The sequence below is a fragment of the Notothenia rossii genome, assembly GCF_949606895.1.
Source record: "Notothenia rossii genome assembly, chromosome: 12".
NCBI lineage: Eukaryota > Metazoa > Chordata > Actinopteri > Perciformes > Nototheniidae > Notothenia > Notothenia rossii.
Window position 1 is genome coordinate 19,001,174 of NC_136911.1, and position 22,049 is coordinate 19,023,222.

At 42.4% G+C, this 22,049-nt stretch overlaps 1 protein-coding gene across 3 annotated transcripts in view; it reads left to right on the forward strand.

Annotated features, from left to right (window-relative positions):
• The window catches only part of LOC307026123 (cadherin-6-like), a 572,233-nt gene that overhangs the window by 540,913 nt on the left and 9,271 nt on the right, over nucleotides 1-22,049 (forward strand). For 2 of the 3 annotated variants that reach the window (XM_079661270.1, XM_079661269.1), the window contains 5 exons: nucleotides 2,662-2,956; nucleotides 5,483-5,602; nucleotides 8,388-8,555; nucleotides 10,868-11,055; nucleotides 19,621-19,874. In XM_079661270.1, the coding sequence (XP_079517396.1) occupies nucleotides 2,662-2,956; nucleotides 5,483-5,602; nucleotides 8,388-8,555; nucleotides 10,868-11,055; nucleotides 19,621-19,874 (1,025 nt within the window). Of the gene's footprint in view, nucleotides 1-2,661; nucleotides 2,957-5,482; nucleotides 5,603-8,387; nucleotides 8,556-10,867; nucleotides 11,056-11,181; nucleotides 13,652-19,620; nucleotides 19,875-22,049 lie in introns of those variants that run through there. The other variant, XM_079661271.1, reaches the window with a different exon arrangement.

Genomic DNA, 22,049 nt, shown 5'->3' on the forward strand with positions numbered 1-22,049 from the left:
TCCCAAAATAAGACCATAGCAGCCCATTTAAACATCATTAACACACCGTGTCACATCTGTCCTCATTGTGTATTACTTCCTTTATGCTTTATGCTAAACTAAGCTTATACTGTCTGTAGTCTACTTTCTATAAAATATGAAAGTGGTGTCGTTTTCTCATCTAACAATCTGCAGGAAAGCTTTTCATTTTAGAAGATGAGGACATTGGGCCACTATTATAGACAGAATGACTTGATAAGATGGATTTTTCTTTTTTCGTTTCCTCTTTCTTTCTTTTTTTATAAAAAGACCAGAAGTCTCTGTGTTAATGGCTATAGCGTCATGCTCTCTGCCTTTTTTACGATTCGGTACCATAGGAGGGCAAAGGAGAAAAGGCTAGCTATTGATGTGCCAGAGCTTCTTGGTGACCATACTGAATGCACATGTGGCTTTCTTGTTCTCCCCCTGTGACAGTTTAATTGTATTTTCGATATAAATTGATCAGAGGGCCATTGTGGATGCACGTTGGGCTCCCACATTGATTTCCGGGAGAGGTTTTTTTTTTCTGCTCTTAATTTGAGTAGAAGGGTTGCAGTAAATGTTCCTCACCAGCAAGGTGGGCAACTGGGAGGGACAGGGTCATTGCAGCGGGCGATGGAGTTCGATACTGCCTTGTAATATCCTTGAGGGGAGCGAGGAGGAACTCTTGAGACCACAAGAACTCTCTGTTTCCATAGAAATGACAGTCGACACAGCATATGTCACACTGTCTATCTCACATCTCGGAAAGAGAGGTCTCGATGGTTATTAACTGAATTGTTGTGCCGGCTGAGATAGGCAGCTTGATAGACAATCATAGGAAAGGACATTGCAGCTATAACAGCGGGAGAAAGATAATAATGTTGAAGTGGATTGTTTTCAGCCAACTGAGTCTCTGTTGGAAGCACGTACTGTAAAGCAGAATGGTAAACAAATAAAAATGCGCAGGATATTCTCTTGGCTTGGTTAGACCGGGGGAATAAAAATAAAATGAGAGTTGTTGTGACCAAAATACAAGTGGTTTAATGAAACAGTGTGCCACTCCAGATCCTAATCCGCAAAGATACTGAAATTCTGTAACACACCCGACCGGCTCGGTGAGACAGACAGAGAAAGGAATGAAAACAGTCATTTTAACCAGCATTCAAGCAGGCGAACAAAATAGTGTTAAAGATGCTAATCCACAAAGCTGTTCGTCTCACGTGCCAGCTTTGCCCTGATATAACAGCATGAATTAGTAAAGCCTCCGAGCACCTGGGATGAAAAGCTTTTTAATATATGATGAGAAGGGAGACTTTGCAATGTGCTCCCACGTGACCCAGCTGGAACGCACAATATCCCCCCTCAGTCTGTCCACCGGCACAGCCAGAAACGCTTGTAGACACAAATATGCATTCGAACTGTCAAAATCAAACGCGGTGGCTCACTTGAGTTAACGAGGTGTCAACAGCACACATAGGAATCACGTACTTGTGCCCACTCGTCGGCGTAAACATTCGGATGGCCACGTTTTTTTACTTTGAAAACATGTAACCTCTTTTTGCCCTTTGCCTCCCCCTGCAATTATTACCGTGTCCTTGGTTATTAAAGAGGGGAATGGGAAGTGGGCAGGAAAGTAGTGGGAGGGGAAAACGACTGGACAAGCTTTTGATGAGTTCCCGGAGATAAATATGTTGGGGGGATTTGGTAGTGGAATTAAAATGTCAGCGCATGCTAAGCTGCTGTTCATGCAGAAAAAAAATTAAACAGGAGAGGGAGAAAGTAAATAATAATGAGAAGCTCCACAGACAAGTGGACACTGGTGGTCCTCTGGCATGTTGGTCATGTTGCTGATCCATCAGGGATTGGCAGGCGGCGGACGTGAGCGCAGTCATGCTGGTACTTCACAGACTTCGACCCACTGGCATTCTGTTTTACAGCACTGTGAAAATGCCACGGTGGCCCTGCGGTAAGAAGCGTGATGACAACCTGAAAGTGCAATGCCAGTAAAATGCAACATAAATGCTCCGACTCTGTGTTTTCTGCTCGGCAGGATACGAATTTCACAGATGACGCGATGACAGTTTACTAAAGATGATATGAATCTGTTAAACAACACCAAACACACTTATCAAAGCTGTCACTGCTTCTTTGCCAAGACCCAGATTGGTCAGATTGCTGATATGTGCACAGTGTATCAGAAATATTTAAGCAGGGAACTGTGATTTTACTTTGTAATTTGATTCTGTTGACATCCTTGGTACTAAGTGATTTAGGCTTAGATGTTTGTTTTTGTATGCACTTCACTTCTCGGTGATCACCTGTCAATCAAACGGTGCAGCGGGTGCTCTGATATTTGTCTTTTTTCTTGGACTTTATGTAGATGAGGTTTCTGTTCACCGTGGCTATTTCTGCTCATAGCAATTTGAAGATATGTCTCTGGAGAGAAACTAGCTGACATTTGGTGTTCATAAGAGCACATTAAGCAAATGTAAAAGCTTTCATAAAGTGAACTTTGAATCACTGTTGTGCTTTAACAATTAGCAATAGAGAGCTGCAAAGTGGAAATGTATTAGAATGAAAGCGCCACAAACTGTTGCTTCAAATTGTTGTATGGTTCTGCACGGATCATGATTCTTTTTTTTCTTTTTTTTCTCCCCGCAGCTTCACTCGGATTCAGATCGAGGAGATGGGAACACGAGGTACGTCCTCACAGGGGAGGGGGCCGGGTCTCTCTTCAGGATAGACGAGAAGTCTGGGGATATTCACGCCACCAAGAGGCTGGATCGGGAGGAGAAGGCCTACTACATCCTCCGGGCCAAGGCCGTCAACCGCTTCACCAACGAGGCGCTGGAGGGGGAGTCCGAGTTCATCATCAAGATCCACGACATCAACGACAACGAGCCGCGCTTCACCAAGGACCCGTATATGGCCAGGGTCCCTGAAATGTCTGACATCGGTAAGCTCTCGACGTATATATTCCTGATAATACCATTCATTGACTTCTTTAAAGATTCAAGATTCAAAGATGCACAAAGCTACAGGGCAGAAATGGCAATGACATTCTTCTGACCTGAGCTCCTCCAACAATGGAACATAGGCTATATAATAAAATACAAAAATACAAAATAAAAAGTAGTGCAAAAAGTCTGTATACATGTCAATATAATATGGGATATGTACAAGAACAGAATATGAAATTAAATCATGTTAATTAAGACACAATTAAATACGGTTTATTCAACGATAACAAAGTAAGAAAGTTTTTCCAAGGATAGAAAAATAATTATACTCTCAATCTGTTTTATACCTATTGCACATCTATTATGCGTATGTGTTTGTCCGATGTAACAATCTAACTGAATAAATAATTAAATATCACATATGTTAGCTGACACAGGCCACTGTATCCATACAGCCACCCCAACCCCAGAGATATGTCTTCCACAAAGGGAAATTAAAGATTGAATTGATAAAACAAAAACTAAATGCAAAAACAGATTAGCAAATTAATAACAGTAATTAAAATAAATATTTTCTGTGCACAGCCGGCAAAGAGAGTCGCATTCAGTATGTGAAAACAAATGTATTAATCAAAAGCACACAATAATTACACGAATGAAGGTGTTTATGCAGCTGGATTAAAAGGCTTATGATTCAGATTGGATAGAGACATTTCAAAATGGCAGACTTACTGGATCAATGGGACTTTATCAATCATAATAATGATGCAGGCTTAACATAGAGGGCCCGGCTAATTAAATGAGACTAGAAGCTGTTTTATGTGCCGAAAATAAACAAGGTAAAGTGTTTCTGTCACGGTTACAGCACTGGTGCAGATAATCTTTTAAATACAGTATTGTATCTTATTAAAACTGTATTTAATTGAATTACCAGCAGCTGTTTCCTCATAGTGAATAACTTCAGATTTCACTTCTGCAGGGTCTGATTCTTAGACCATTTTCTATTCACATTATCATTCCTTCTTGTCGTTCGGCTCCAGATTAAACTTTAATTTACTGTGCACTTTAACTCTAGCTCTTAGTCTAAAAGTACACAGTGGCCTCATGAATATAGATACACAATATAAAAAGGCTCCTAATCAATACTTGCATGAAAACATGGTTTGAACTCTCTGTTCTGTTCTGCTGCTGCTGTGGAGCTTTGGAGGCTGAGGGACATCGGTCCTGCAGCCCAGACATGTGACAGAGTTGTCACTTGGTTCAGTAAGCCCAAGAGAGAGGCCAGCACTTATCTAAGGGCAGCACGGGTGCCCATGGCAACAACCGAGGTGTGATGTCACTGGTTGGCAGAGCATGTGTTCACGAGTGACTACGTCCAGACACTGCCCCTTTAAATGTGACATACACTTTGAGATGTATTATCGTCTCACGGCTCTGACATTCTCTTCTTTGGACTCTTGTGCTCGGACGACTTTGACGCGCCCCTCCTTTGACGCGCCCCTTCTTTGACATCTGAACGATTACACTTGAGGTCATTTACTCCCCCTGCACAAAAACTGCGATGGTTCCTGACTTTGTTTGTCAGAAAAATTATTTTCTCCGAAGCTTAAAGTCAGCGATGAGATGGCTGATGTGGATCAGTGATATTTTTCTAAAAGCCGTCGTGTCAGAAAAGCCTCTTTGAGTCTAATTCCCTAGTTAAAGGTATTAGTCATCAAGGTTCGGTGAACTTACTCAGGAATCCTTCGAACTGTCACTTACAGCAAATCAGACAGCCGTGGTCTTTCTCTCTCTGCTTTTTGGTTTTACAGTTTCTTTCCCCAGAACATCCGTCACCCATACGAATGACATTGATTTTAAAAGGAGGGAAACTCTCCCTGTCACCCCTTACAGATCATAGCTGACATCGAATTAGTGAAGTTTCACAGGGCCGTTATCCCATTGTATTTCACAATTCTATATTTATACCACTTTGCCATTAAATATTTCTACTCAATTAATTTTCCTCTGCATGTAATGAGGCAACACTTGGCCCCGCAAGGCGCCATTTGGGAGGTAGCACTTGGCTAACCGTTTCCCTTTGTTCTACTGAAATAGGGCTTCAGCCTCCCTGGAAGAGAAAATGGATCACAGTCTTTCGCCTACGATCAGATATTTGGCTTCTTAGACACTACAGATCTGTGGATACACTAATAGGCTTCTTGGGGTTTGCAAAGAGCCGGTATCGGTGGCGCTGCTATGCTTAGAGAGATATACTTAGAAAAATACATTAGGACTTATCGATTACTCATGAAAATCAATCACGTGTGAGGGTATAAGTGGCCGAGGATAAAGATTGGTTGGGGTTATGCAAAGGGGCAGAAATGCTCAGTCACATTCTGCAGGACTAGAAGAGGGTCGGACACCTCGTCAGAAGGTGCATCAGCTTGAGTAGTTATCCAGCAGGCAATTTTCAGCAGTATTGTAGAGTTGATAGAAGTCATTGTTATGAATCTTCTCCCCCCCCCCCCCCCCCCCACCAGGCACCTCCGTGATTCAGGTGACAGCCGCAGACGCCGACGACGCCACCTACGGGAACAGCGCCCGCGTGGTGTACAGCATCCTGGAGGGCCAGCCATACTTCTCTGTGGACCCAGAAACCGGTCAGTAGGAAAAAAACGACACACAAATACTCGTATTGAGCTCCCGGGTCATACTTTGTGTTTATTCCTCCAAGTTTGATGTAGAAAAAGAAATGGCTTTGCTCAAGGACTTTTGAGAAATGTGTATCCTGAAGGAAAAAGCATTTACGTCTTAGAATAAAGTATAACTAAAGCTTTTAGATGCTTCAAAATGGATGTTCTTTGGAATCGACTTTAATTTGGAATCCGGCTAAAAGAATGCTATTTTATTTATATGTCTTAGAAATACTACGGATGCAAACGACCCATTCACTTTTATGTCTGTGCATTATTGAGATATGTACAGCTCCGGAGCAATACCATTAGATTTCAGAAATATATCAAAACAACTAAATCAAGTTTTGTTTGTTAGTCCTTCGGAATCCAAAGGCTAAAAAAATGTATTGTGAGTATAAATCCAGAAAAGAAAAGTCAAAGATTATACTGTCTCCCGACCAAGTTTAGCCTCAGTAGAACAGCATTCACTGCGGCCGTGCTTTCTGAATAATGTGCACAACTCTTCAGTCTGTCTTCAGTGGAAAAGCTCTTATCCTCGCTCTAACAAGGCAACTCTCCACCTGCATATGTAACCAACACGTTTACACCCTTTCATCTGGAGGTGGCCATTCTGCTAAAAACAGAACAAATCACTAACTGACACAGGAATAGAGGAGGCAAGCTGAGCTTTACCAAGAAAGAAAATTAAAACAATTTATCAGGCTGTGAATTCTCCTTGAACTGAACCAAAAATACCAACACGTCTGCCTCCTCTCGCTGGCTGACAGGCGGGCGGGGGGGGATTTATAGTGTGAGTGGCAAATCACCAACCCCAAAAATGTAGCCGCTTGCTAGTTTTAATCATTAATGTACGCTTTGGAACACATCCCGTCTTTTTTGCTTAAACAAAAGGGAGACGACAAAAAAGCCATTTGCAGATTAGCGCGGGGATTAACAGTAATATGGTTTATCCCACATGTGGAATGTAAGCTGACATTCCCTTTTACACAAAGACATGCCTGGACATTACATTATAAGCAGGATTTGTTTCTCTTCTCCTCCTCGGTGTGTGTGCATTGTAGTCATTAGGCAGTAACAAAGGTAGAGCACACGCTTGCTTCCTTTCCTCGACGATCGCTTTTCTCGTAACACCGTGTTGTCCGTGAGATAAATTGCACATCATTAGGAAGAAGAATGAAAAAAAGTTGAAGGGCCTTTTAAACAGCGTAGGCCAGTCTGATCTCAGTTTGAATGATGCACCACGTCTGTTTGATATGCAATGAATCATCAATTCAGAAAGTGATGAAGTTTGCAAAGTAGTTTATTTAGGGTGAGGTTTAATTGTTTGTTTTACTTTACTCCCACTGAACCTCATCTGTCTGCCTCTCTCCCTCCACCTGCTTCTTTTTCATGCTGCTCCTAATTCCAACATGTAATAGAAGACATGATTTAAGACCGCCCCTGATGGGAGACGCAGCACACCTTTTGAATATGCTGCCAATTACTGCTTTACCCAGTCTCTGTCCTGACTCCAAACTAGACATCTAACATGTCAGAGCGCAGGAGTAAGCAACTTCAAGGCATTTAAAAGGCAGAATACTAACCGAGCCTTAATTCCAAAGGGGAGATAAATGATGCTGAATTCATTTGGAGGCGAATGTTACGCACATTGGAGATTTAAAGGAATAAGCTGTGGTTTTGGCCCTTTGGTCCACTTACCAGTTAAATCACGAGAACACAGACTCCACAATGTGCTCCTGTGTGACCGCAGAGCTCACTTCCGCCGCGCCTCCTCGGCAAGAGAACTGACCTCTCTGTAATAAAATGTTCCTAGTGGTTTAATTATCTAGCCTGTAGATGCATAAATCTAAAAAATGAAATGTCATTTATTTAATATAGCTGATGCAGCCAGGTTTTTTTCCAGGCAAATACAGTGATCTTTGATACGCAGTCCACCTGTGGAGGAATATCATTATTTTTATGTCATAATAGTTGTTTGATTCGGAAAGGTTGAACCTGTCAGACTTGCATAGTTTGATGGTGACTTTAAGGCTGTGTATTTGCTCTGTTCAATATCATAGCTGCATTCACATAACATTATGAAAACATACCATGATATTTTAATAAGAGTCAGTTTGAAGTGATATTGACCCATATGTTATGTTCCCGCTCACCCAAAATATATTTTTGCTGCCGCAGAGGACATTGTTGACCGCAGCTGAAGGGTCAGTGAGTTCACAGGTCCTCTTGTGCTGAGCGCACCTCAGAAAATGCATTCAGTTATATAAAGTGACTAAAACGGCAAATGAGGGGCTGGTGATGCATCAGGGTCTCTTTCAACTTCTAAGCAAAAGTGTTTAAAAGTTTTGTCCTGCAATTTTAATCAAGATCAGCTTTTTGTCATTTATAACAATCAAATTAAACATTGAAAAATGCGTTAAGGGCTGCAACTAATGATTATTTTCATTATGCATTAGTCTGTTGATTAACGTCTTGATTGCTTGACTACTAATTTTGTAAATAAAATGTCTAAGAATTGTGAAAAATGCCTTTGAGCCTTGGTTAATCCACCCAAAATATATTCAGTTTGATATCATGTATGCAAAGCAGCAAAGTCTCACATTTGAAATGCTGAATCAGGAGAATATTGACTGTTAAAGCTTTTCTATATAATACCGTTTTTATTTGATCTGAAACAGAAATTCAAGGGTTGTGATTGAGGGCTGTATAAATGGACTTGACTTATTAGAATCTGTGCATTTCTCCTCAGGCCTGATCAAGACCGCCCTCCCTGGCATGGACAGAGAAGTGAAGGAAAACTACCAGGTTGTGATCCAGGCTAAGGACATGGCGGGGCAGATGGGGGGGCTCTCCGGCACCACCACGGTCAGCATCACGCTCGCAGACGTGAACGACAACCCGCCGCGCTTCGCTAAGAGTGAGTACAGGCCTTCTGGAACCCCCCCCCCCACACACACACACACACACACACACACACACACACACACACACACACACACACACACACACACACACACACACACACACACACACACACACACACACACACACACACACACAGAGTGACCGATACTCAGCCCATGAAAACCACTTGTCACTGGGAGCCGGTGCCAGGCAGGCAGCCCCCATCTGGTGTCAGTTTCAAATGAATTTGGATTATTGCAGGGAGTTTTGTGCGACTAAGGCGGGCCTCTTAAAGGCAGCGAATAATTAAATATAGAGCCACATGACAGAGCGAGGGGTCCTGCAAAGTGCATCAGATCCGCCCTGTAATCCCTATTAAATGAAGAGAGTACGTTCACTGGCCTTTATCTCCCCTACTCTTCCTCTCTTTGTCTATCTTGTGCTGCCTTTAACTCCATAAAACCAATGTTCTCATTTCAGTGCTTCACCTCTCCTTGGTGAATTACCCCCCCCCCCCTCTTTTTGTAACCCTCTCACTCATCAATCATCAATTCTCCCTTTCTGCTCCCTTCCTACTCACTTTCAGTCTCGCACATTGTCTCCCTTTCTTCTCCCTCCTCCCACCCGTCTCACTTCCTCTTGTGCATCTGGCAAACGGGGAAGGCAGCCAGATCAGATTGACAGATTACTGGTGTCGTCGTGTTTCCCCTCAGTAACAGCAAGCGCACTGTGCACTGTACAGTGGGCGACGCGAGGCAAACACACGACCGCAGAACTCCCGCCGTCCCCGCATTTATTACTCCCTCCTTCTACCAGCTTGAGGGGAGGGAAAAGGGGGGGGGGAGACAGACGCTGTCATCTCTGCCCCTGCGCCAATGAATGAACAGTGAGAGGAGGGAAGGAGGGAAGGAGGGAAGGAGGGAGATGGATACGACAGGGATGGAGGAGGTGACAGGAGGGGAAGATAGAAGAAGAAAGAAGAAGAGTGATGCAGGCGACAGAAAGACAGCCTGTGATGGAGGAAGGGGGGGGGGCAGACAGAGGGGAAGATTGAAAGAGGGAGAAAGAGGAAGAGATATTGTAATGGGACACCCAGAGGAGGTGGAGTGTCAGGAAGCGATATCATTGTTGTCTGCCGGAGTGATGCCTCTTCTTTTCCACCCAATGCTAAATACCTGTTAGCCTAGGGAAGCCTCCTAGTAGTGCCTCGCTTTCAGTGTGTGTGTGTGTGTGTGTGTGTGTGTGTGTGTGTGTGTGTGTGTGTGTGTGTGTGTGTGTGTGTGTGTGTGTGTGTGTTAGTGTGTGAGTGTGTGTGTGTGTGTGTGTGTGTGTGTGTGTGTGTGTGTGTGTGTGTGTGTGTGTGTGTGTGTGTGTGTGTGTGTGTGTGTGTGTGTGTGTGTGTGTGTGTGTGTGTTTGTAGAGGCAAGTGTCAGCGTCACAGAGACCTGCCGACTCAGGCGTTGCCAAAACACTGTCAGCGTGTTTTATTAGTGTGTCAGTGCTGTTTGTCTCCGCAGGCTGTGTGTATATCACGCCCGCTCCCCCCGCAGTCCAGCTATTTATTTAAGCATACAAGATGCAGCTGGGGCCACCGCGGCCGACAGGCAGCCATCAATTCATCCGCCTCAAACCAGGAAATCATCTTACAAAATAAAAAAAAAGAAGAAGAAGAAGAAGAAGGAAGCAATTAATTTGTGTTGAGCAAATTGGCCCAGAATTGATGTCACATCCTAAACTTCTGAGTCAATACCGATTGTAGCAACTTATGTGAAAGGGCAAATGTCTGTTTTTGAAAATGAAATATGTTTCAACGCATATGAAATGGCTGCTCCACAGCTGATCTACAAATGTTGCAGCACTAAATCTCCCACACAGCTTCTTCTTTCACACACTCTCCCTCCCCGCCGCCTGGCTCCTATATTGCTGCTCTCTGATTTGCTCTGACTCGCTCCCTCCCGGACTCTTGTATTCTTGCTCTCTGACTCACCCACTTTCCCTCTTTCCACTAACAGGGTCATTAATAATAGGCAGGTTGTGTTGCTCCTTGGGTGTCAGGGGCAGTGGTGTTTCTTTTCCAGCCAATGTATTGTCTTCATAAATGTATCTTGGGTGTATTTTTAGGGCTTCGATGCTTCTCTATTATGCTTTTAATTGTTATGAATTTTTAAAGAATGGCAGGACCTCAGATGTCATGACCCTGCTCACGAATCTTTTTACATTTAGTTACACTACAGAGCTTTTACTAACTTTATCCACACTTTAGTTTTCTCTGTACATCTGTTCCTGGAACCACCAAATCACTGAGATTTTTGTGTTCCTCCGCAGCCGTCTATGAGTTCAGGGTTCCTGAATCCTCCGATATTGGTTCTGCTGTGGGAGTGATCCGGGCCATGGACAACGACATAGGCGAGAATGCGGAAATGGAGTACAGGATCATCGGGAGCGACGGCCCCGGCATGTTCGATGTCACCACCAACAGGAGCACACAGGAGGGGGTCATCTTGCTGAGAAAGGTCAGAGACTCGGCTGGTGTTCTGTGAGGGTTAAAGGCACAGAGCTATAAAAGCTGCGCCCAAGTGTTTATATAAAAGGTTTATTCTGGCAAAAATATACACACATGTTAATACCGACATATTTGTTCTGGGTTATTTCAAAATAATATAATAAATACATTTTAGAAATGATTTCCAATATTGTCCCAAGATAAGACAAAGAAATACAACAAAACCAAAACAATCCAGTATTTCATACACATCACCACAAAGAACCACAAAAATAATAGAAAATAACTCTTTTTTTTGCAACATTTCAAATTGTCCAAAGAATCCCACGAATGACCATGTTTTGTGTTACTGTGGATCCCTTAAGTGTTTGAATGCAATTTAAATACTGGCGAACTGGGCCATAACAAATGTACACTTCTATATAGAAAGGGATAATGCCCCAGAACATTGTAAAAATGGGGCTCAATTTCATAAAACAGCTTTCACACATGTTCTTATTTATTTATATTTTTGTGCTTTGAGAACCCTTGACTTGATTCCACCAAACCTGCCTACCGTATGAGCATCACACTTCTCGTTTGGGCAAACGAGAGGAAACAACACAAGGTAGTGCACTCAATAAAGCAGAAAGTGATAGAAGCTTTTTTAAATTTCCATACACTCTGACAGCCAGAGGATGGACAGCAGAGTTATTAGATTTCACCTAACACTTGCCTACACTCCCAGTACATGTGTTTTGAGTGAGATTCATTTTCCCTCCCAGCTGAGACCAAAGCAGAAATATTGATGCTCAGTATGGATCGTAGCATTCAGCGGTGTGCTGTGCTGTGTTTCTGATGTATTCAGCAGAACCTGCCGTATCAAGCCTCTCTGCTGCTTTCGATTGATCGCTTCCATCATGCCATCATTAAGTGGAAGATGACATAATTGCCTTTTGTAGCTGTAGCAGTGCTGTAGTGGATGTGGTGAGCGGGCAGAGTGTGTGTGGGGAGTCTGCATGCCCTAATTCTGAACCTAATAATTAAACGGGCTTGTCAAGTGGGAGTGTGTCCCATCACCGCTTGCACCGGCCCTTCAAAAGCAAAAGACCCTCCCATTGACGTGAGGTCCCCCCTTCTGCCTTAACAAGAAACGCTGAAAATCACCGACTCATTTTATGTTTTTACCCATGGCTTCAGAAAACGACTTGTTCCATCTGGATTTTTCATGCTTTTAAAGGTTGTTTCCAGCGATCACGGACCCGCCATCCTTTCATATGTACAGGCAGCCTGCGAGGAGCTCACTCTGATCTAGCTGCTCCCGCTCAGCGCCGGGCGCACATTCATTAAAATGCACCGCTCCCCAATTATTACCATGAATGGGGGGATACCTTCAGTGGCTCAACTTCAAAAAAAAGTTCACAGAAGGAACATAAAAGGGAAAACATCTCGCCAACCTGTGCGGAATAATACCAATCATTGTGTGCAGTCCATTAAACGATAGGATGTACAGTAGATGCAGCATTATAGGGGATCACACGTGAACAATTACAATGCTGCTTCCTTTTAAGCAAACAAATTGGTAAAATAAAAGTGTGTATACTAACAGAGGAGGTCTAGCATAAATCCACTATATTACTATGTAAACTTTTATCATACTCAATGTGAACTTATCATATAACATAAATGTAGAAAAAGTATTGCTCACCAGAACCTTAACCATTTTCTTTGTATGTTAATCAAATGTGAGCAACTTAACAATAACACCCTTAAAAACAAAGTATTGTCAGTATTTTTCCATCAGTCAGAAAAAAAAGCACACTAAAGTCTCAACATCAACTGACTCTTCAAACTGCAATATCTCCCTTGTTGATCGTACACTTATCTGATACACTGATGTCTTCATTTAACGACTAAAATGAAAAAAACAACAGATGTCACCGAGCAGACATGGAGAGACAACTGTGATTAATTGTTTCATAGAGTGTGGCAGGGATCAGGAGATGGAGTTGAAACGCACAAACATCCAAGACATTTGCATATTTTTGTTCAGAGAAAAATAACAAAGAACAACGGAAAATGTGTACCACAGTAGCCTATATCAATACCTGCAATTATAAGTCCAAGCAAACGATGGAAATGTAGTACATACATCATTTGTCTAATGTTACTGTCAAGCTAACAAAAAACATTTCTCACCAGATTTCATGGTTATAAACTTTAATCATGTGTAATGCTGTAGAATAACCCAACAATGTTATGGTTTGTTTAAAAAGCCACACCACTCACGATATATTCAGGATATGGCAGCAGTTTATCGAAGGCCTTTAAACGTAATTATTTAATTTAATCGACATTGCAATCGTGATATGACCCTCTGTGATTATCACTACTAGTATCTATGTTATCACCCCAAATGGAAGCGATTTAATTAACTAAAAAGTGTGCGTTTGCGAATCTGCGAATTCAAAAAATCTATCATTTGTGTGCGCAGTCTAATTATTATGCACGCACATGCTGCGGAGCCGACCAATCAGGCTCAGTCTGCCTTGTTTGGTCACATGACCATCCACTGAGGAACGGATGCAAAATGAACAAGCGACCTGTTTGCTGTAAATTAAGCTACGGTAAGGTTTTCTATTAAAAACGCAAACAACAGTTGCAACACGACGCAAATGTACCAGCACCTTAAACAACACAGAGAAAAATACAAAGAATGAACGGCGGCAGCGAAAGTTTCGAAAAATAAAGACACAGCTACAGGTTAGCTTGCTAGCTAAACAAAGTGCAAGTGTACGTCATGTCTTCACGGTGATGTGTTGTTAGCATTGGAACTGAGTGAGGTGCGTCTGTAGCTATCAGAGCTAACTTTGCTAATAGTGTTTCCCAACCGGGGGCACGCGTACCCCTAGTGTTACGTGGGTGGTCCCCAGGGGGTACGTGAAAAGATTTTGAAAATAAAAAAATAAAATTTGATTTTAGATTTTTTTTAATTAAATTTTTTACAGGAAAACTGTACCCAAATAATGAATAATGCATAATCTGTAATAATGTAACCACAATTGGGGGCATTCAAATTAAGTAATAATTTGCTGGCTATATACAGTGGGGCAAAAAAGTATTTAGTCAGCCACCAATTGTGCAAGTTCTCCCACTTAAAAAGATGAGAGAAGCCTGTAATTTTCATCCTAGGTATACCTCAACTATGAGAGACAAAATGAGAAAAAGAAATCCAGAAAATCACATTGTCTGATTTTTAATGAATTAATTGGTAAATTCCTCTGTAAAATAAGTATTTGGTCACCTCCAAACAAACAAGATTTCTGGCTCTCACAGACCTGTAACTTCTTCAGAGCCTCCTCTGTCCTCCACTTGTTAACTGTATTAATGGCACCTGTTTGAACTCGTTATCAGTATAAAAGACACCTGTCCACAACCTCAAACAGTCACACTCCAAACTCCACTATGGCCAAGACCAAAGAGCTGTCCAAGGACACCAGAAACAAAATTGTAGACCTGAACCAGGCTGGGAAGACTGAATCTGCAATAGGTAAGCAGCTTGGTGTGAAGAAATCAACTGTGGGAGCAATTATTAGAAAATGGAAGACATACAAGACCACTGATAATCTCCCTCGATCTTGGGCTCCACGCAAGATCTCACCCCGTGGGGTCAAAATGATCACAAGAACGGTGAGCAAAAATCCCAGAACCACAAGGGGGGACCTAGTCAATGACCTGAAGAGAGCTGGGACCAAAGTAACAAAGGCTACCATCAGTTACACACTACGCCGCCAGGGACTCAAATCCTGCAGTGCCAGACGTGTCCCCCTGCTTAAGCCAGTACATGTCCAGGCCCGTCTGAAGTTTGCTAGAGAGCATTTAGATGATCCAGAAGAGGATTGGGAGAATGTCATATGGTCAGATGAAACCAAAATAGAACTTTTTGGTAAAAACTCAACTAGACGTGTTTGGAGGAGAAAGAATGCTGAGTTGCATCCAAAGAACACCTACTGTGAAACATGGGGGTGGAAACATCATGCTTTGGGGCTGTTTTTCTGCAAAGGGAACAGGACGACTGATCCGTGTAAAGGAAAGAATGAATGGGGCCATGTATCGTGAGATTTTGAGTGACAACCTCCTTCCATCAGCAAGGGCATTGAAGATGAAACGTGGCTGGGTTTTTCAGCATGACAATGATCCCAAACACACCGCCCGGGCAACGAAGGAGTGGCTTCGTAAGAAGCATTTCAAGGTCCCCAAAATATCAACATCCTATCAAGTGAATGCGCTGGTGTTTATTGAGATCAACATTTCTGTTAACATAATCATTATGGATCAATGGCTGAGTCGAGCTGGTTCATCCAGAAACAACAGCACAGGTGATACTGCTAAATCAGGAGAACCCGTTCTCAAGAAAATGAAAACAGAGAGGGTGAAGAATCGTCAGTTTGGTGAACATTATGTGCTCTCCGGGCTTACGGTCACAACTACAGAGCCACCGCAGCCAATGTGTTTCATCTGTGGCGACGTGCTTTCTAATAATAGCATCTGCACCTTAGTACTAGACATCCCGCCTGTGTGGGTAAGCCTGCAGAGTTTTTCCACCAAAAACTGGCTGAATTTAAGGGAAGCCAAGAAAAACTAAAGAAAGTGACATCGGTCTCAACCAAGGCCTTGGAGGCATCTTATGCTGTGTCGCTACTCGTTGCTAAACTGAAAAAGCCATTTACCATAGCCGAAGAGCTAATCTTGCCTGCTGCTATCATTCTTGCAGAAACTATGCTCGATAAGAAAGCAGCTGATGTCCTGAAGAAAGTGCCGTTGTCAAATAATACTGTGTGCCATCGGATCGACGACATGGGAATTGACATTATTGACCAAGTGGTGGAAAAATGTAAAGCGTCTGGTACGTTCGCTTTGCAGTTGGACGAATCAACGGATGTCAGTGGGGAAGCACAACTGATTGCGTTTGTGCGTTACAAAGACACTTTGGAGATGAACGAGCACATTCTGTTTTGCAAGAAACTCACGGGGAGAACTACCGGACAGGACGTTTTTAACGTTATTGACCATTTTTTCTCTCAACACAAGCTGGATTGGAAATCCTGCTCCCATGTGTGCACAGACGGCGCTGCGGCGATGACCGGCAGAGTAAATGGATTAATGGCCCACATAAAAAAGGTAAACCCTGACGTTCCATGGACGCACAGCATGATTCACCGAGAAGCATTAGCTAGCAAGAGAATGAGTCCAGAGTTAAACGATGTTTTGAATGATGCCGCAAAAGTGATCAACTTCATACAGTCCAGGCCTTTGAATCATAGACTGTTTCAGTCACTTTGTGAAGACGGTGGGTCAGAACATAAACAGCTCCTGCTTCACACTGACGTCCGCTGGTTATCCCGAGGGAAGACGTTACAGCGGCTGTTCGAGCTACGCAATGAAGTGAGGGCATTTCTGTCGGAGCACACACACCCACTTGCGGCTATGTTCGACGACGCTGACTGGGTAGCTCGGCTGGGATACCTCTCTGATATTTTCAGCAAACTCAACCAGCTGAATCTCTCTCTTCAAGGTAAAGACACAAATGTTCTTAGCTTGTATGACAAAGTGTGTGGATTCAAGGAGAAGATCAAGCTCTGGCAGAGCAAATGTGAAAAAGGGGATACAAGTTGTTTCCTGCAGCTGAACGGATACATTGCTACTGGTGAATGTGACCGAGCTCCAATTTTTAAAATAGTACACACACATTTGTCCAAGCTCAAGAATGAGTTCAACTCCTACTTCCCTGATATTGACAACAAGCCATCCACACTGGCCTGGGTGCGTAATCCATTTGTGACGTGCATTAACAGCAGCATTCCCGCCAGACTGCAAGAAGACCTCATAGATGTGTCCTCAGATAGGAGCCTGAAGATGAGGTACTCAAGCACACCACTGACACAGTTCTGGTGTGGTGTGGAGAAGGAGTATCCTGAATTGGAGAAACATGCCCTGAATGAACTGTTGCCTTTTGGGTCCACATACCTGTGTGAGGTGACATTCTCCGCCATGACCCACATCAAGACTAAACACAGGAACAGACTCAACTTGGAGAATAACCTGGTCACAGCTTTTGCAACAATCTCCCCCAGACTCACAAAACTGATGAGGGAGAAACAGGCTCAAGTGTCACATTAATTGGTGAGTTATCTTACTTACTTACTTAAGTCTTTAAACAATGGCTATTATAATGTATATGATTAGTTATGATTGAATATGATTTAAGTGTCACATTAATTGTCGCATTGGGTCACACAGACAAAAATATCCTCCTCTTCTCTATCTCTCCTCGTCACTTCTCTCCTTCTTCCACTTCCAGGTTTCACCTTAGCTACACACACACACACATTTCACATACACATTTCACACTCACACACATTTCACACTCACACACATTTCACACACACACACACACACACACACACACACACACACACACACACACACACACACACACACACACACACACACACACACACACACACACACACACACACACACACACACACACACACACACACACACACACACACACACACACACACACACACACACACACACAGGTATGGGCCGCCGTGCCAATTTTAATGTGGGCCGCCGTGCCAATTTGACTATACACTGCTCTGTCATCTCATGGTGGCTGGTGGCTATCCATGGTGAATTGTGTGTCAGAAATGTAGTCATATTATTAGGCTATGTTTTCGTTGTCCTTCTGGTTTGTTGGACTTTATGTCATATTATATTATTATCTGATATATATTTCGTTTCTATACCCTTTGTAGAAACGAAATCTTAAATATTACACCTGTTCTTTGGTTACTTTTCTTTCAAACGTTGTTTTAAATTTTAATCTTGACTGAGCGACTTTTTACGCACGAGCGTCACATTACCACCCCGGACTCCCGATATAATGTCAAGCTTTATTGGGTTTAAAGGGCCCGGTCATGTGGCCCCGCCCCCCGGCCCGGGTCTGATATGTGCTGCCACTGCACACACACACACACACACACACACACACACATTTGATTATTACGGTATATGGTTATTATGTCCCTCTCACATTTTTCTCATCTTTTTGTATTCAGATCTAATTCTATATTTCTTTCTTTCTGCTATTACCCTGCCCATACCTATACCCCCCTCCCCCATGCTGCTATGACAAACACATTTACCCAAGGGGATCAATAAAGGAATATCTCATCTGATTGTATCATATCGTATCGTATCGTATCGTATCGCATCGTATCTCATCTCATCTCATCTTATCTTAGTTTTGTAGCAGATTCTTCAGTGCTTTGTTAACTTAATGTTACAATGGGAATGAAGTGATGATGTCAGACCTCAGAACTAAAGCTTTACTTCAATAAACTGCCAACCTGTGTGACCATGTGACTTTATCCAGGTCATCCACACACACACACACACACACACACACACACACACACACACACACACACACACACACACACACACACACACACACACACACACACACACACACACACACACACACACACACACACACACACACATACACACACAGCCGGTCTGCCACAATATATAGACTATTAATATATCCTGGGGATCACCAGGATTGATGGCGTAGTAGGGGGTACTTTAGGTTGGCTTGAAATGCTTTGGGGGTACAGTACTCAAAAAAGGTTGGGAACCAATCAGGATCCAGTGTTTTGTACATTTACTTCACCTTTTCTTGTTTAAGATAACTATATGTAATCTTTCAATTTCACATTGTAATGATTAATGTTCTGTACACACACATACACACATTATTTGTCAAATAGTAAGTAATTAAAATAGTAATTTACAATTCATGTGTATGTTACAGTTGGCCTACAGTATGTAATATGATACTACGTTTGTATGTATGAATTTAGAAATACACATTTTAAAATACTAAGTAGTCTGCATTTTCCTTTCCCTAACTAAGCAAGTATACCATTTGTTCACTCGGGTTAGGTTTTTCATTTAATGTTGTCAAACAGTAAGTAATTAAAACAATCATTTACACTTAGTTAAAATACGTAGTTTGTATGACTTTAGAAATACACATTCTAAAAGGATCAGTAGTCTGCATTTTCCTTTCCCTAACTAAGCAAGTATACCTATGATACCATGTTTTATTATTTTGCAAATCGCAATAGTGCCAACAATAATCACAATATGACTTTTTTACCAAATAATGCAGCCCTAGTGTGATCCCCTGTGTTTCCATCAACAGTCTTGTTTGTCCTTGAAGAAGACACTGAGCCCCTTTTCACAAGCTAATTAGACGATGCTCTGAAAAAGATTGCCAGTTTAATGAATAAAATCCCAATCTGACCTGAAATTAAATGTGGCAGTATGCTCTGAATGGGTATTAGTTTTCAGAAAATCAACAGCTTAAAGTGCAGCTGCATACAAATGAGTGTTCAGAAGCAACTATTAGAGGCCAACAAAACTCAGAGTGCAATTGTCTTTTTAATCCATGAAAGAAGGGAAAACATGTCACAGTATGTGAAACATCTCACTCAAACATGTCCTGTCTGTTTTGCAGCCTCTGGACTTCGAGAGGAAGCGGCAGTACAGTCTCCGTATTCAGGTGGAAAATTCCCACCTCAACCCTCGCTTCTTCTCCGTGGGCCCCTTCAGGGATGAGGCGACCATTAAAATCGTGGTGGAGGATGTGGACGAGCCGCCCTTGTTTGAGCGAGCCAGCTACGTCATGGAGGTCAAAGAGGACGCGGCCAGGAACACCGCCATCGGCTCCGTCAGCGCGTCTGACCCCGACGACAAAAACAGTCTCGTCAGGTACTGAAGCACACACACACACACACACACACACACACACACACACACACACACACACACACACACACACACACACACACACACACACACATACACACACATACACACACACACACACACACACACACATACACACACACACACACACACACACACACACACACACACACACACACACATCTTAAAGGAACAATATCAGTGTTTGGCATGTTACGATTGTACTGAAATCATCATTATCCACTGAAAAATATGTGGCTAAAAGTCCAGATTGAAGCTACTAGGTGAATAAGAGAAAGGGCAGTCATTATAATACTATTTTATATTTTGGACGTTTCTCCCCATTGTTGATCAACAGGGATGTGATTGGTTGAAGTGAGCCAATCACATGTCTTTAATAGGTGGTTAAAGACAGATAATTTGGATACAAAACTGGCAAGTATGTTTTTTTAAAGTTCCTTCCCTTTTCCAGTTTGCATTGCTGCTAAGATGTTTTTTTTATATCAAACTATCTGATTTGGCTTTCGGGTAAAAAGTAGATCTTCTCCCTTAGATTTCTTTCAACATAACGATTGCATTAAAAACGTAATGAGGCCTTGGTAGGGGATGCATTGTTAACTGGAAAAGGGACAGAATATCACCCGCACCACTTGCTTCCTGGAGATCCCAAATTATGCAGGCATTCTATTAAATGGGAGTAATGGCAGCGGGGTGTAAGGCTGCGTCTTCCACTCTGTCTCAAAGACTTTTTCATTTTTATGATGCACTAAGGGAGTTGGCTCTCAAGGTTGAAGTTCCACCACTTTATTGCAGGTGTCAAATATGATATCATTCTCTTTTATCGCCGATCATCAAGGAGGTAGCTTCCCCGTGGCATTTAAAGGCGCGCAGTGGAGGAGGCTAGGCGGCCCGGGGGCTGCCTGGCATCAGGAAGTCACTGAGACGCTTATCTTTATTAGCTTGCCACAACACTTGCAGATACCAGCACATTGAAGCATGGACTTTTAACACAATTCCCTCAGTAAGCATAGGTGTCTGCATGAACATTGTGACGTGATCCACTTGAAGGTACGAAAGGATCATAATGGCCTATTTCTTAACATTTTAAGTAGCTATTCAGTCTTATAGTTTTTATGATGTCATCCCATCAGAAAAACTCATTACTGATGTTCAAGTTCCTAAAACATGATCGATATTCAAGGTTTTGAAACGTAAAAAGGAAATTCACACAAACAGGAATGTTTTTTGAATATTATAAATAAGTAGGAAAGATAAGCCAGAGTTTTAAAAAGGAGGTCAATGAAGCGTCTAAGTGCTGCAATATTCTAATGGACACTTTTGGAAAAAAAGCTTTTCAATAGTTTGGCGTGAATGTTTAGAGAATTTAACATGAACATGTATTTAAGTATATTCTGTCTTTTAAGGTTTAGAAATATTAACTGACACCGTGGTCATCATACACAAAAAAGTATGGTTGGTCATCAAATGTTTCTGAAATTCAGCTTCATTCATTACCTTGAATACAGTTATTGGAGAATAGAAACTACTCTGCAGCTTTCAAATGTGATTCAAAAGCATTCAACAAGGAAGATATTTAAAGTGCTCGTACATTATTTGTGAGATAGTTGGTTAATGGACCTCGGGGTGAGATTGTGTTTCCAGGTTTTCTGGTGGTCTTGGTTTCATGTAACCACTTTTTCATATCCTTTACATAAACCTATTTTGAAATGTGTCTTAAAGTACTTGCTTTACGTAGAAATGTATTGATTTAAAAGTTGTTGAAACAACTATCTTACACCCTTAACAACTTTCATCTAAATATAGCCCAGTTCAAACTCCTAACCTGAAAATCCCCAAATCAATACTCCTGCCGGGTTCCTGCTGATTTGTTCTTTAGAAGTCTCCTTCTGAAAACACTGTGGCGTGCCAGCCGCTCGTGTAGCTTGTGTAGGGAGGAAAGAGGATATATGTCCCAACCCGCTGATCACTAACATTTCTGTAACCCTCCATGTCCTTCTGCCTGGCCTCCCGTCCCGCCAGCTGCCTGCCTGCTGAGAGCAGCACTTTGGGTGCCCGGTCAGGACGAGGCGCGCTGTTATCTCTCCGTCATTAATCAGGGGACGGGGTGAGGCTCAGCCAGCTGAATTATTGGGAATATTAGAAAAGCAATTAGTAAAG